Source organism: Phocoena phocoena, chromosome 4 (genome assembly GCF_963924675.1).
Source record: "Phocoena phocoena chromosome 4, mPhoPho1.1, whole genome shotgun sequence".
Lineage (NCBI taxonomy): Eukaryota > Metazoa > Chordata > Mammalia > Artiodactyla > Phocoenidae > Phocoena > Phocoena phocoena.
Window position 1 is genome coordinate 63,867,517 of NC_089222.1, and position 14,737 is coordinate 63,882,253.

The 14,737-nt window shown below is 39.4% G+C and overlaps 1 protein-coding gene across 1 annotated transcript in view; it reads right to left on the reverse strand.

The window, feature by feature from the left end:
- C4H3orf70 (chromosome 4 C3orf70 homolog) overlaps window positions 1-14,222 on the reverse strand; it is a 101,869-nt gene extending 87,647 nt beyond the window's left edge. The window contains exon 1 of the mRNA XM_065876979.1: window positions 13,817-14,222. Within this exon, the coding sequence (XP_065733051.1) occupies window positions 13,817-14,012 (196 nt within the window). The 5' untranslated portion in view covers window positions 14,013-14,222. The remainder of the gene's footprint in view (window positions 1-13,816) is intronic.
- Window positions 14,223-14,737: the final 515 nt, after the last annotated feature.

A 14,737-nucleotide genomic window follows, 5' to 3' on the forward strand; every position in this document is an offset into this window, starting at 1 on the left:
TTGTTCACACAGAAAACCATACACAAAGGATTATAACAGGCTTATTTATAATAACTAAAAAATGGAAACAACACAGGTGTCCTTCAATGGGTGAATGAATAAACAAACTGTGGTACGTGTACACCACGGAACACTACTCAGCAATAAAAAGGAATGAGCTATTGATATATGAAACAGCCTGGAGGAACCTCCAGAGAATTATTATGCTGAGTGAAAAAAGCCAATCCCCAAAGGTTACATACTGTATGATCCATTTACATAACATTCTGGGAATGACAAAATGAAAGAAATAGAGAACAGATTAGCAATCGGCAGGGATTAATGAGGGGCTGGGGCAAGAGGGAAAGTGAGTGTGGCTATAAAGGGGGAAGATGAGGTATGCTTGCAATGATAAAAATGCTCCTGAATCTGTCTGTATCGATGTCAATTTCCTGGTTGTGATATTGCACTACAGTTTTGCAAAATGCTACCACTGGGAAATTGAATACAGAACACATGAGCTCTCTGTACTATTTCTCACAACTGCATGTGAATCTACAAATTATCTCAAAATAAAAAGTTTAATTTAAAAAGGATGAAAAAAGTATACCCGAAATTGATTCAAATCAGAAATAAATTAACCTAACTGATAACATAACCACATACAAGAAAATAATTAATTCAAGAAACTTCTGAACACAGTGTTCTGACTATAAATCCTTTCCAAGATATATTCTAAAAACCAAAACAAGCAAAGAATCTTGAACTTTAGTAATCAGTTGGTTGTTGGTAATGGTAATAATGTAATAATTCCTAAACTACCTTGTGTGTAACTGAAGATAGAAGAAATGAGTAAATATTATGATATAATGGAAACCAGGGTTTTTGCCCACAGAGAAGGGAGGTACAATTATGGAATGGGGAAAGGTGAAAGACAAAGACACACACACACACACACACACACACACACACACACACTTGTCTATTCACTGAAAGTAACATGCAGTAATATCCCAGCAGAAATAAGCACATTAAAAGCCCAGATAATGGTTTCTGATTTCTGGTCTGGGGTGAGGAAATTACTAGGTAAGCCTGGAACATCTTGTTATTCCAGAAAGCAGTAAAGTGCTCAAAAAATGACAGGAACATGTCAAAAGGTCACAGAAGCCAGCTCGAAGGAGCTCTTACTGCCCAAATTTAAGACAATTTGAACATCAAAATAATTTATGATACTTGATTATAACAAATTAAAAAAGAATCAAATTATCCTTTTGGAAGTACTAGCCATGGCAATCAGAGAAGAAAAATAAAAGGAATCCAAATTTAAAAAGAAAACTGTCACTGTTTGCAGATGACATGATACTATACATAGAAAATTCTGAAGATGCAACAAGAAAACTATTAGAATTCATCAATGAATTTGGTAAGGTTGCAGGATACAAAATTAATACACAGAAGTCTACTGCATTCCTAAATACTAACAATGGAAGAGCAGAAAGAGAAATTAAACAATCTCATTTACCATCACATCAAAAAGAATAAAATACTTAGGAAGAAACCTATCTAAGGAGGCAAAAGACCTGTATACTCCAAAAATTATAAGATGCTGATGAAAGAAATCAAAGATGACACAGATGGAAAGATATACCATGTTCTTCTACTGGAAGAATCAATATTGTCAAAATGACTATACTATCCGAGGCAATCCACAGATTCAAGGCAATCCCTATCGAATTACCAATGGCATTTCTCACAGAACTAGAACAAAAAAAATTTTAATTTGTATGGAGACACAAAAGACCCCAAATAGCCAAAGCAATCTTGAGAAAGAAAAAGCCGGAGGAATCAGGCTGCCTGATTTCAGACTATACTACAAAGCTACAGTCATCAAGACAGTATGGCACTGGCACAAAAACAGAAATACAGATCAATGGAACAGGACAGAAAATCCATAAGTAAACCCACACACTGATGGTCAATTCATCTACAACAAAGGAGGCAACACTACACAATGAAGAAAAGGCAGTCTCTTCAATAAGTGATGCTGGGAAAACTGGACAGCCACATGTAAAAGAATGAAATTAGAACACTCCTTAACACCATACACAAAAATAAACTCAAAATGGATTAAAGACCTAACTTTAAGACAGGATACTATAAAACTCTTAGAGGAAAACAGAGACAGAACACTCTTTGACATAAATCACAGCAATATCTTTTTTGATCTGTCTCCTAGAATAATGGAAATAAAAAGAACTCAAATGGGACCTAATTAAACTTAAAAGCATTCTCACAACAAAGGAAACCATAAACAAAATGAAAAGACAACCCACAGAATATGAGAAAATATTTGCAAATGATGCAGCCAACAAGGGATTAATCTCCAAAATCTACAAACAGCTCATGCGGCTCAATAAATGGGCAATGCCCAATCAAAAAAATGGGAGAAGACCTAAATAGACATTTCTCCAAAGAAGACATACATATTGCCAAGAGGCACATGAAAAGATGCTCAACATCACTAATTATTAGAAAAATGCAAAGCAAAACTATGAGAGGGCTTACCTAGTGGCGCATTGGTTAAGAATTCATCTACCAATGCACGGGACACAGGTTCGAGCCCTGGTCTGGGAAGATCTCATATGCCGTGGAGCAACTAAGCCGATGCACCACAGCTACTGAGCCTGTGCTCTACAGCCCGTGTGCCACAACTACTGAGCCCAAGTGCCACAATTATTGAAGCCCACGCACCTAGAGCCCATGCTCCACAACAAGAGAAGCCACCACAATGAGAAACCCATGCACCACAACAAACAGTGGCCCCCACTCGCCGCAACTAGACAAAGCCCATGCATGGCAACAAAGACACAACACAGGAAAAAATAAATAAATAAAGTAAATAAATAAATTTATTTTAAAAAAACTACAATGAGGTATCACCTCACACCAGTCAGAACAGCCATCATCAAAAAGTCTACAAACAATAAATGCTGGAGAGGGTGTGAAGGAAAGGGAACCCTCCTACACTGTCGATGAGAATGTAAATTGGTACAACCACTATGGACAACAGTATAGAGGTTCCTTAAAAATATAAAAATAGAACATGATCCAGCAATCCCACTACTGGGCATATATCCAGAGAAAACCATAGTTTTCCCAGGATACGTGCACCCCAATGTTCACTGCAGCACTGTTTACAATAGCCAAGACATGGACGCAACCTAAATGTCCACTGACAGATGAATGGATAAAGAAGATGTGGTACATATATACAATGGAATATTACTCAGCCATAAAAAAGAATGAAATAATGTCCTTTGCAGCAACATGGATGGACCTGGAGATTATCATGCTAAGCGAAGTAATTCAGACAGAGAAAGACAAATATTATAGGATATCGTTTATATGCAAAATCTTAAAAAATGATACAAATGAACTTATTTACAAAACAGGAGCAGACTCACAGACTTAGAAACCTGGTTACCAGGGGTGGGGAGGGAAAGGTGGGGGAGGGGATAAATTGGGAGTTTGGGATTCACATATACTCACTACTATTTTTAAAATAGATAACCAACAAGGACCTATTGTATAGCACAGAGAGCTATGTTCAGTATTCTGTAATAACCTAAATGGGGAAAAAATTTGAAAAAGAATAGGAACACATATATGTATATAACTGAATCACTTTGCTGTACACCTGAAACTAACACAATATTGTTAATCAACTATACTCCAAAATAAAATTAAAAATAAATAAATAAAAATAAAATAGGAAAAGATTAGACCCTAACATACCTTCCAACTCTGAAAGCGTGGTGTAAGCAGTCCCAAACTTTACTGGTAGAATACACACCAAATTCATGATAGTGGCTGCTTCTTGTGAGAGAAGGATGAGAAAGAGACTCTGAAAGAAAGCAGCAAGGACTCTAACTTTATCTGAAGCAAGAGTGATGAACAAATGGAAACACCGGTTACATCTGGGTGATGGGAACTCTGATGTTCATAGTATGTGTTCTCTGTTATTTTTTATAAATCTTAAACCTAAACACACACACACACACACACACACACAAATTATGTTACTTGATTATAACAAATTAAAAAGAATCAAGTTGTCTATAATAAAACCTAAAACAGAGGGATATATAGGTAGAGAAGAGAAACCTCTTCTTTACAAAAGAATGCTATCAAATAGTAGGAATCACAGAATTAGAAAATCACTATTTTGCAACAACAATGAAATAAGTGATTCACACAAGACTCCTCAGTCAATACTAAAATCACTGGGTTAAAGTTTGTTGGGGAACAGGATATTCACTCAGTGTCAGAGTAACACCCCACCGATTACTTATTCTTAAACAGTGACAAAAATAATTTTAAAGAGAAAAATAACAAAGGGAAACAATATTTTTATAATAGACAGATTTGGCAGTTATCACTTTAGCACCAGCACTAGTGGAACACACTGACTTGTCTCCTCATGTTAATGCTGTAAGAAAGGTACAATATTCACCTATGTAATAACTAGACAAAAATGTTCAACCTAAATCTAATAAGGCAAATCTAAAATATGGGAGATAGTATAGGCAGTTAATCTGGACTCCTCAAAAATTTCAATACCATCCAAAAAAAGTGTGATTATTCTAGAATGATTAAAGAAGATACTAAAGTGATACAATAATGAAATGTGATGCATGAATCTTATTTTTCCACTCATTTTATTTATTCACTTGTTCAACCATTTTACTGAGGTATGACTGACACTGAAAAAGCTGTACAGATTCAATGTAGAAAATGTGATGAGTTCGGAGATAAGTATACACCCATGAAACTAGCACCACAATCTAGGCCATTAAAATATCCATGTGATGTATGAATCTTGATTGGATCCCAAATTGGAAAAACAAAAGTCAGCTATAAAATTCATTTTTTGAAGATAAAGGAAACTGTATGTTAGATGGTACTCCTGAATTACTGTTATTATCTTAGGTCTGATTAGTATTGTGGTTACATAGGAAAATGTCCTCTTTCTTAAGAGGTATGATGAAACATTTAAGTGAAATGTCATGTCTGCAACTTACTTTTAAAAGGTTTAAGAAAAAAGTACATGTGTGTGTGCATGTGTGTGTGTGTAGACAGAAAGATAAAGCAAATGAGTCTAACAGACAGAATATTCCATAAAATACCAAATAATTACACTCTTAGTGCTTTTATTTCACTAAAGGTCTGTTTAAATGAGATACAGAGGAAGAAATACATTCTATATCACACCAAGAATCTAGTTTTAAATAGACAAATAAGCACTAGGGAGGTTAAAGAATTTGTCCTGAATGGACTGTTTTGGGACATTGTGCAGACACAACTGGAAGGATTTATCATACATTGTTGGCACTCCAGATATTGCACGTTTTTGGCAGTGTGCTTACAGAATACTACTAAATATCAGGATATTCAAAAGCAAGCCAACAATAAGAACAGGAGAAACACAACAAAAAAGTCTGTGACTTTGAGTAAAGTAACTTGCAAAAACTACAATTAAATCTACTTTGTCCACCCATTCTAAAAGCCAGGACCCCTCTGTTAACTAGCACTTTTGCCATTTTTCTACGCAAAATCAGTATTCCAAATAACAGCTAAGTATCGCTACAGGATCGTGACAAGACTTTTAAATCATTAAAGTTAAATATGTACAGTTTCACTTTAACAGCTTTGTAATATTCTGATCCTTTGAAACGTGTTAACCCATGTTTGATGTGACAGTTCTCTATTAACTGGTATACCTGAGTAACCAGAACTATCCACTGCTTAACAATGGTGGAAAATAGGATGGAGTAGGGGAGTGGGGAGCACAATATAAGATTCCATGATAAAAAGCAGATAATCATCACAAAGTAACTATTATAAAATAGACCTTTCAACAGTGAGGGCAATTTAAAAAACTCGATTTCTAAATGTCATACTATTTGAAATGTATATTTTTACCATCTGTATTGTGTTGAAGTGTGTAATTGAACAAATGAGTATGGTTACAAAGTGAATTCCAGGTTAACCAGGACATTTTTGGAAGGGGAAGCAGCTGGAATTGGGGACTTTGACAATCATCACACTATGACGATAACATGTCACTATGTTATTATCCCCATGTTAAAAATGATGATAAAGCAGAAACTAACACACCATTGTAAAGCAATTATACTCCAATAAAGATGTTAAAAAAAAATGATGAAACAAAGACGGAGGTTAAGTAACTTCCCCCAAACCATATAACTAGTAGGTGGGCAGAGCCAGGATTCAAACACAAAGCCCAACTCCACAGCCTGCCCTCAGGATGACTAGGCTACCTAGTATTTCCATTGTTTGTTTGTTTTGAGGAGGGGCTGATGCCGAACACCTGTACTAAGTACTGCTTTACATCATATAATATTCACAACAACCCTGTGAAGTAGGATTTTTAGTCCTGTTTTTCAGAAGAGAACACTGAAGCTGAGAGAGGTTGAGTAACCTGTCGGAAGTTACACTGCCAATGGATGGAAGAACCAGGATTCGACTCAGGTGTGTCGGACTCCACAGCCCTTGCCCTTAATAGGACTACACTCTGCCTTCCACATTCTATGTATAAAACATTCCTTATTTTTCGAGGAAACACATCTTCTACTAGACAACTGTTAGCTGTTAAACATATGTTCCTGTATTTGTTTGGAATTTATAACACTTAATTTCTCTGAAAATATTACTTCTTGTAAATTAATGAGATTTCACAATATGAGAAAACAAACTTAAAGTGAGGGTGTTATAATGTAGGAAATTATCATAGAAAAGCCCTCAAAAGCTATTTGGTTCAAATCCCTAAGTTCAACAGGCCTGGAAACTAATAATAATTAATGGTGTGTATGCAAATCTAACCAAAAAAAGGGCTTGCACCAGTTAGGGAGCAGTTGAAGATGTAATATGACTGAACCTTCATATTATACAAATACGTTATCAAATGTTTTTTAAAAGCATAGTTTTATAGAGTTTGCAACCACTCCAAAAACGTTCATAATTCATATAATTGCCCCTCTCTTAAAATCAGAAACCATTCTCATTTTACTTATTTAAATCCTCCTTGTTTGAAAAAAAATTTTTAAATAGCTCCTCACTGTACCCTGAGTGGAACCAAGAAACCCAGAGACCTGGTTACCATCCGGTTTGTGAGATTCTAATGCACATTGACCACATGTGGCCAGGGCTCCTCGGCAAGTTTCCTAATCTAAAAAATGAGAATAACAGTACCTACTTCACAAGGTTGTTGTGAGGTGTAAATGAGCTAACACATGCAAAAAGGTTACAACTGTGCCTGCATATAAGCAACAGGTGTGTTATCTGTTATCACTGAAGTTGGTGTGTGTCCATTACTGAAGCACCACTTGGATGGAAAAATACCTATCAGCTTTCTCTTTCTCTGGAAAAGCTTTGAGGAAACTCACTCAGAACTTGATTTCACCTTTGCACGGTAACACCTGTATCCTCCTCATTTAACCACCAGGCATGTAAAGAACCCTCATTAGTAGAAAAAAGCTTCAGCTGGCTCCTCCAAAAGCTTCAGTTGGCTCCTCCATCTAATCAAACTACCACTCCGTTTTTTGCTAGTTTTCACAGTCAAACAACCTTAAATATATTTTCTGTAGCTTCTGTTATTGATATGACTGAGTTGCCCCTTAGGAAAACCAACTGGCATTACCCTGGGGAAGTCAGAACTTGATTTTGGGGGTTGTGTAAAGCAGGAAAATAGAACAAATAGAGTAACGCAAAAACCACAATGCTAATATACTCACTAGTGGAGAGAAGTGTATTTGCCCCTCCTGACAGTCAAATCCTCTAATCAGCTCTTTCCCTCCCTATAGGAAATCTATAAATAAGAAGCCAAATTATAACCAAACATTTGCTGGGACAGTCCAGTCACAGGGACCAGATGTTTAAGCCTCTAGGCAGTGCTACCTTCTCTGAACAGTCTGCAAACAACACTTCCAAATTCTGCCTCTCCAACTCCCATTTTTCTATAATTCAATGCTGCCCATCTACCTTCTGCTGTAAGTCTTTCTTTAGATATGTTAATATCATCTATTAGACTACATCAAGTGCCACTCTTCCTGCTTTCAACCTGAAAAAGACAGACATCTTTTAAGATGTCTTTGAGATGTCTGCATCTTTTAAGATGCAGAAAACTGAGCTCACCTATTGTGTGATTTTATTAAGCCAATACAGCTGAGTTCTGCTGGTGGTACCAACATCATACCAGATACACTCCCCCACCTCCACCCACCCCTGACACCTTCTAATCACTTTTGCTTTGATAGCTCTTAACTTGGACTTCATTCCCCACCACATTCAGTGACCTCTTTACAGTTCCCATTCTTCTGTATTTCACTATGGCAATTGATACAATTTGCCACCCATTTCTTAAAAACTTTCTGCATCACTGGTTTTAACAAAGCCTAAAAACTGTTGATTTTGCTCATTAACTTTTTTTAAAATTTATTTATTTTTGGCTGTGTTGGGTCCTTGTTGCTGCACGCAGGCCCTCTCCAGTTGCAGCGAGCGGGGGCCACTCTCCATTGAGGTGCACAGGCCTCTCATTGCGGTGGCCTCTCCTGTTGCGGAGCATGAGCTCTAGGCGTACAGGCTTCAGTAGCTGTGGCACGTGGGCTCAGTAGTTGTGGCTCGCAGGCTCTAGAGCGCAGGCTCAGCAGTTGGGGCACATGGGCTTAGCTGCTCCACAGCATGTGGGATCTTCCCGGACCAGTGTTCAAACCCATGTCCCCTGCATTGGCAGGTGGACTCTCAACCACTGCACTACCAGGGAAGCCCTGCTCATTAACTTTAAATTGCTCCACAGTACCTATGGTGGTTAAGCGTCCAGGTCCTAGAATCAGATAGACATGGATCCAAATCCAAGGCTCTACTTCTCACTAGCTATGTGCCCACGGGAAAGTTACTCCTTTAAGCCTTTTTCCTCCACTACAGAATGGACATAATGACATAATTGGCTATTGAGTGCTTAGCATAATCATCTTACTCTGGCACAAAGTAATCACTCAATAAATATTAATTATTACCTTTGTGTCCTAATTCTCCTGCCATTTTATTCTTCTCTTTCTACCTTGAAGAATTCACCATCTCAAACACCTTTGACTAATAATGCAATTAAGTATATTCCTGAAGTTACTGTGGCAGGATTAAACCTTTCATCCTCTTCATCAGTAATAAAGAAAATCATTATTTCTAGATTTCACCGATATCTAAGAAATAACCTGCTGAAAACTGATTTCATTTTCATACTCTTTCTTAAAGTACTCATTTCCCTTGGCCTCTGCAATACCATACTTTAAGATTTTTCTTCTCTGGCCATCTCTTCTCAGACTCTACTGCCAGCTCATCCTCCTGCAACCAGCCTCTAAATGTTAGTGTTCTAAAGGGAAAGCCTAATGGTTTTCTTCATTTCTCATACTGTAGTCTCTCCCTTGGCAATCTCATGCTTCATCATGGTTACAACTGCAATCTATAAAGAAGTAAATGACATCCACATTATCTCTAGTGCAGACTTCTCCAAGTTCCAGATCCCCTATATCCAACTGCCTACTGACATCACCATGCTATGACAAAGCAACTTAAACTCCATAGATACAAAACTGGATTCATGGTCTTCGTGGGTTCATGATTCCATGATCAACCAAACCTAGTTCTTCTCCAGTATTTTTTTTTAGTGAATGAAGGGCATCACCATCCATCCAAGCTGCATAAGGCAAAATTCTAGAAATCTAGAAGTTACCCTTTATAACTCCTCTTCCTCCCCTTCCAAATTTAATCTATTCCAATTTCCATAAAGTGGATATTGCTGCATGAATTTCAACCTATTTTTTACACTAATACAAAAATTATCTCCCTTGCTGACTTCATTCCTCCACTACCCATTTTATCACTATCATGCCAAGGTCTCTATCAACTGAAACTTCCCCACCTTGCCTGTTCATCCCTCCCTAACATCTCAACAATCAAATTTCTTATTTCTTCTAAATATTCTACCTACTCAAGCCACAAAAAAAATCTACTTGACAATATCTGAACATGATTTATTCTTTCCCATTCCTCTTCCCTATCCAAGTCATGTGTTTTTCTCTATCAAAACTCTTCTTAGAATCCTTCATTCATTCATTCGTTAATTCAACCCAATATCACTCCTTATTAGGAAAATAAATAAAGTTACAGATTCAGGGTCACAATTTATTCAGCCCAATAATCTGTCTTTGACAGAGACACCAACAGAACACATATAGTTTTCCTCCCATAGTCCTCAAAATCAGTTATTACCCAAATATACTAATTATTTCCTCTATATTAAGCACTGCATCTTTCAACATACACATATTTGTCTTTTATGAACAGGTGTGTATTTTCAGCCTTTTCTACTTCACAAGGTTATAAACTTCACAAGTTTAACATCAACCATATAAAACTGACTTTTCTTTATTTGTTCCGAATTTCCTCTCAAGCACCTCAAGGTAGTCCTCCTATTTTAGCATTTTCTGACTTGGTGAACAAGCTGGTAGTTTTTTCACCCATATCACCTGTGATTTTAAAGGAACACAAAAATAAATACAGCATGCATCACACCCTTACACTCTGCTTACAGGGCATGATCCAGCTGTATTCATATCTGTATTCCTGTTTCCGTAATAATGTCTCATGAAGAGAAGGTGCTCTATACATGTTCAACAAAATTAAAGGAATTCTGCTTAGGCCTGATGTTGTGTTCATGAATGTCAAAAGAAGTAGAACCTCTCAAATACGTTAACTCCTTCTGTTCAATAAAAATAATATTTGGGCTTAAAAAAGGTAGAAAGAATTGGTGCCTAGTATAGGTGAGGACACCGTAACAGCGCAACTTGCTGCTCTTAATGAACTGAAGCTGCTCTTCGATGTGATCACCGAACCACTGCCAGCGGAGGAAGCACAGAGACCCAGAGGGCTGCCAAAGACTAGAAAAGAGGAAATAAATGTAGGCCTGATTAAAAAAAAAAAAAAAAAAGAAAGAATTGACAACAGTCCAGTATACTCAATGCCCATCCTTTTCTAAATTCAGATTATTTAAAAAATAGCTTCTAATCACTTAGAAAAGAAAATGTTAAGCATTTGTGGAACCAACCTATGTTATACCAGACTAATTAATTTCCTTTCTTTTTTTTTTACGAGAGTATCTTTACAGATAGACAGACATCACACATCAAAAATATGTAAAAGTAGTATGCTGGTAGAATTTCAACGAAGTATTTGACCAGGTTCTCATTACACCCATGTGGATAAGATAAACAGAAGATGGATAACGGTACAATTAGGTAGTGAGGTAACTGTTTAACCACCATAACAACAAGTGCTCATTAATGAATTGTTATCAACCTGAAGGGCAGTTCAGGACTTTCATCTGTGGCCTTTCCCTGTTCAACAATTTTACCAATAAGAGGAAAATATATCTAAGGGATCAGTGAGTACCCATATCCAAATACATATATATAACTGTGAGATAGGCAAGCACTGTAACTTATGCCACAAATGTAAAACAAACACACAAATAAAGAGGCTTAATGGCTTAGTTCACATCAAGCTTAGTTCAATCTGACAGCAACAAGCTCAATATGATGTGGAAACAAGAAAAACTAATGTGATGCTAGCTGCAGCAGTAGTATCTCAAACATGGGTGACAGCAGTCCTGCTTAACTCTGGACAGATCAGACCACAACTGGGATATGCTGTACCCTTCTATGGGTCACTGTCTTCAAAGGATCATAACCATACTGGCACATGTTCAGAACAGAAAAACCAGGATGCTTAGGGGCCTGAATACCATTAAAGGAAAGATAGGAGGGAATGGAGATTTATAAATAGGACAAAGGAATGCCTTGAGAGGAAAACAATGGCTACCTTCATTCAGTCATTCAACAAACGTGAATTTCAAACCTATTTCTGGCCAGACATTGTGGCTGTGACTGGGGATACAGGAAAAAGACAGTCTATATCTGTGAGAAATTCATGTGTATATCTGAAGAGTTGAAATAGATTTGATCTAAAAAAGCTTTAGATTGTTCTATATGATTTCATAAGGTAGAAATAGGAGCAATGGAAAGAAGTTCTAACATAATTGATTTCAGCTGCATATAAGGAAGAGCATTTTAAGAGTCAAAGCTGTCTAATGAAGGAAGAGGCTGCCTGAGTAGACAAGGGTCCCATCAGTAATGGTGTACTTAAAGAGGAGACTGCTGAAATAAGACAGGCACTGAACTGGGCCATTTTTAATGTTCCTCACCTTCTACACTATGATTCTTTCTGTACTTCCTCAGGAAATGGACTCACCAGATTCACCCTACTTGTGTACTACAGCATCACAGGTTTCCCACAGTTGTGACTTCCAACTTTGTACCCTGTCCCCCACTGAAGCAATGCCATATAATTAGGTATGGATCTGACAGCAACAGGAATAATCCAATATAGGAAGAAACTGACCCATCAGCACAGAGAATGCAAAAAAAATCAGTACTGTTCAATGTGCCTTATATTTGTAAAGAAAATGTAAGAATTCTCTATCCTCGAAGTCATAAATTCAATTTAAAATATTATGGAAAAAAAAACTTTCTAACAAGTCTATAGAGTAAAGCAAATGTGGCAAAATGTTAACAGTTGTTAATCTAGGTGTGTAACACTACAGTGATCCTCTTTCAGTGTTGTGTATGTTTGAAATTTTTCAAAATAAAAAGTCTGAAAATAATTTTTAGAAATATATTATGTTCAATTAATATAAATAAGGATCTGCTATGTACTGCCTCTCTTGTTGGGAGCCATTTTTTTCTAACCAACAAGGAAAAAATAATTTTAATTTAAGATCACTTTGAGAATTTGTGTCCTAAATAAGCACTCCAAACCCCTCTACTATAACGTTATGTGGAAACTAAGTTTAGAAACTAATATTTCTAAAAAGAAATAATTCACCAGATATAGTAGGCCAAATACCATAAACTAATCAAATTATGAAATTGATTAAATGGTTACTTAAATCCATTTTAAAAATCACAGGCGGGATAAACGTAGAGAAAGGTCTAGACCATTTACTTCTATAAATTGGTTTAAAATTACTGAAGCTTATTTTCATTCATTTTATTTTTGTAATTTTAAAACACTCTCTAGAATACACTGGCTCTATATGCTGGAACTGGGTATTCAAACAGTTCACCCGTCCAAACTGTTAATATTAACTTCTTGGAAGCAGTCCCTCACACTTTAGCACTTTCTCAGTCTGGATACAAGAAATGGGCTATGATTGGAATTCCAAGGGCTCCCTTTCTTTTAAATAGCAGCCCGTTAAGACAAAAGTGATAAAAAGAGGGGAGCATCTTTTAACCACCAGCCCTGAAAAAAGGCTTCCCCTTAGGTTGTCGTCAACTCTGACTGCTGTCTACCCTTTTTCAACACACTGCCTGGTAGTTTCGGTTGAAAAACAAAATGGAAAAAAAATTTTTTTTAATATATATATGTCCCATTTTCCTGGGGCAGGTAGATCCCCTTTTGTAGAAGTGGCTAAAGCTAGGCTCCCCACGGATTTCATCTCGTTGCCAAGGCAGCGCCGACCCGACTGGTCCGGCACGAGGGCAGTTCCCGCCGCCCGGACCCCAGGGCGGCCCTGGCCTGCGGCAGAGCAGCCCCCGGCCCAGCCCGGAGCCCCCCAGGCCGCAGAGTCCCTGCCGCGACCCCGGACGGCCCGGCGGGCGCCCCGGGACCGCGGCGAAAGGCGGGGACATGAGGCTCGACTTACAGTGACACCATCCGAGGTGACAGCACCAGTGTAGCTTGAAGCACTTGCCGTGGCTGTGCGTGGCACAGATTGAGAGCCCGTCGCACGGCTGGAAGTCGGGTCTGCGGGAGGCACAACTCCGCGCCAGGGCCTGAGCCTCGTCCACTTTCTCGCTCTTCCAGCCGCGCTCGGACGCCGGCGCCGCGGCCGCACACATTTCCTCTCCCTCCGCGGAGCCGAGACCCGGAGCTCGGGAGGAGCGGCGTCTGGGCGGGCAGGAAACCGAGCCGGCTGAGGACGCGGGAGGGCGGGGCGCGAGCTGGGAGTCACGCCAGCGCTTGGAGGTGGCGGTGGCGGCGGCGGGAGCGCAGCTGCCCCAGGTTAGCACAGGAGCCGCCCCGGGTGCGACCGGGGTCTGGGCCTGCCGCCGCCTTCCCTCCCTCTGCCGTGGCGCGCGCCGCGCCCCCACGCGCACACGCACGCGCACACGCACGCGCCGACCCCGGCAGACGCCACGAGTCCCTCCGCCAACCCCGCCTCCTCACACACGCCGGACTCGGGTGCTGGGTCTTTGGCGTCCTCCCGCAGCCGCCGCACACACAGTCCTCAGAGGCTGAGCCCGACCGACGGAGGGCCGTTAGGAACACACCCACCTCGGCGGCTCGGTTTTCACACGCAGGCCAGCTTCCACGAACACTTCCCACACTAAGTCCCCACACACACTCCCCTTCGACACACACGTCCACAATCCGCAGAGGGCTGTGCACGCTGAGGACACGCCCTCCCAGACGTCCAGTGGGCTGGTCCCTGCGCCACTGGGAGCAAGGCTTTCTCACACGCACAGCCTCTCCCCACGCGCACCCCACGTTGCCCTCGTACACACCCCCCAGAGGGTCTGGGCAGCCAGGCCCCTGGGGGGCGTGCACATACTTACGCAACAGA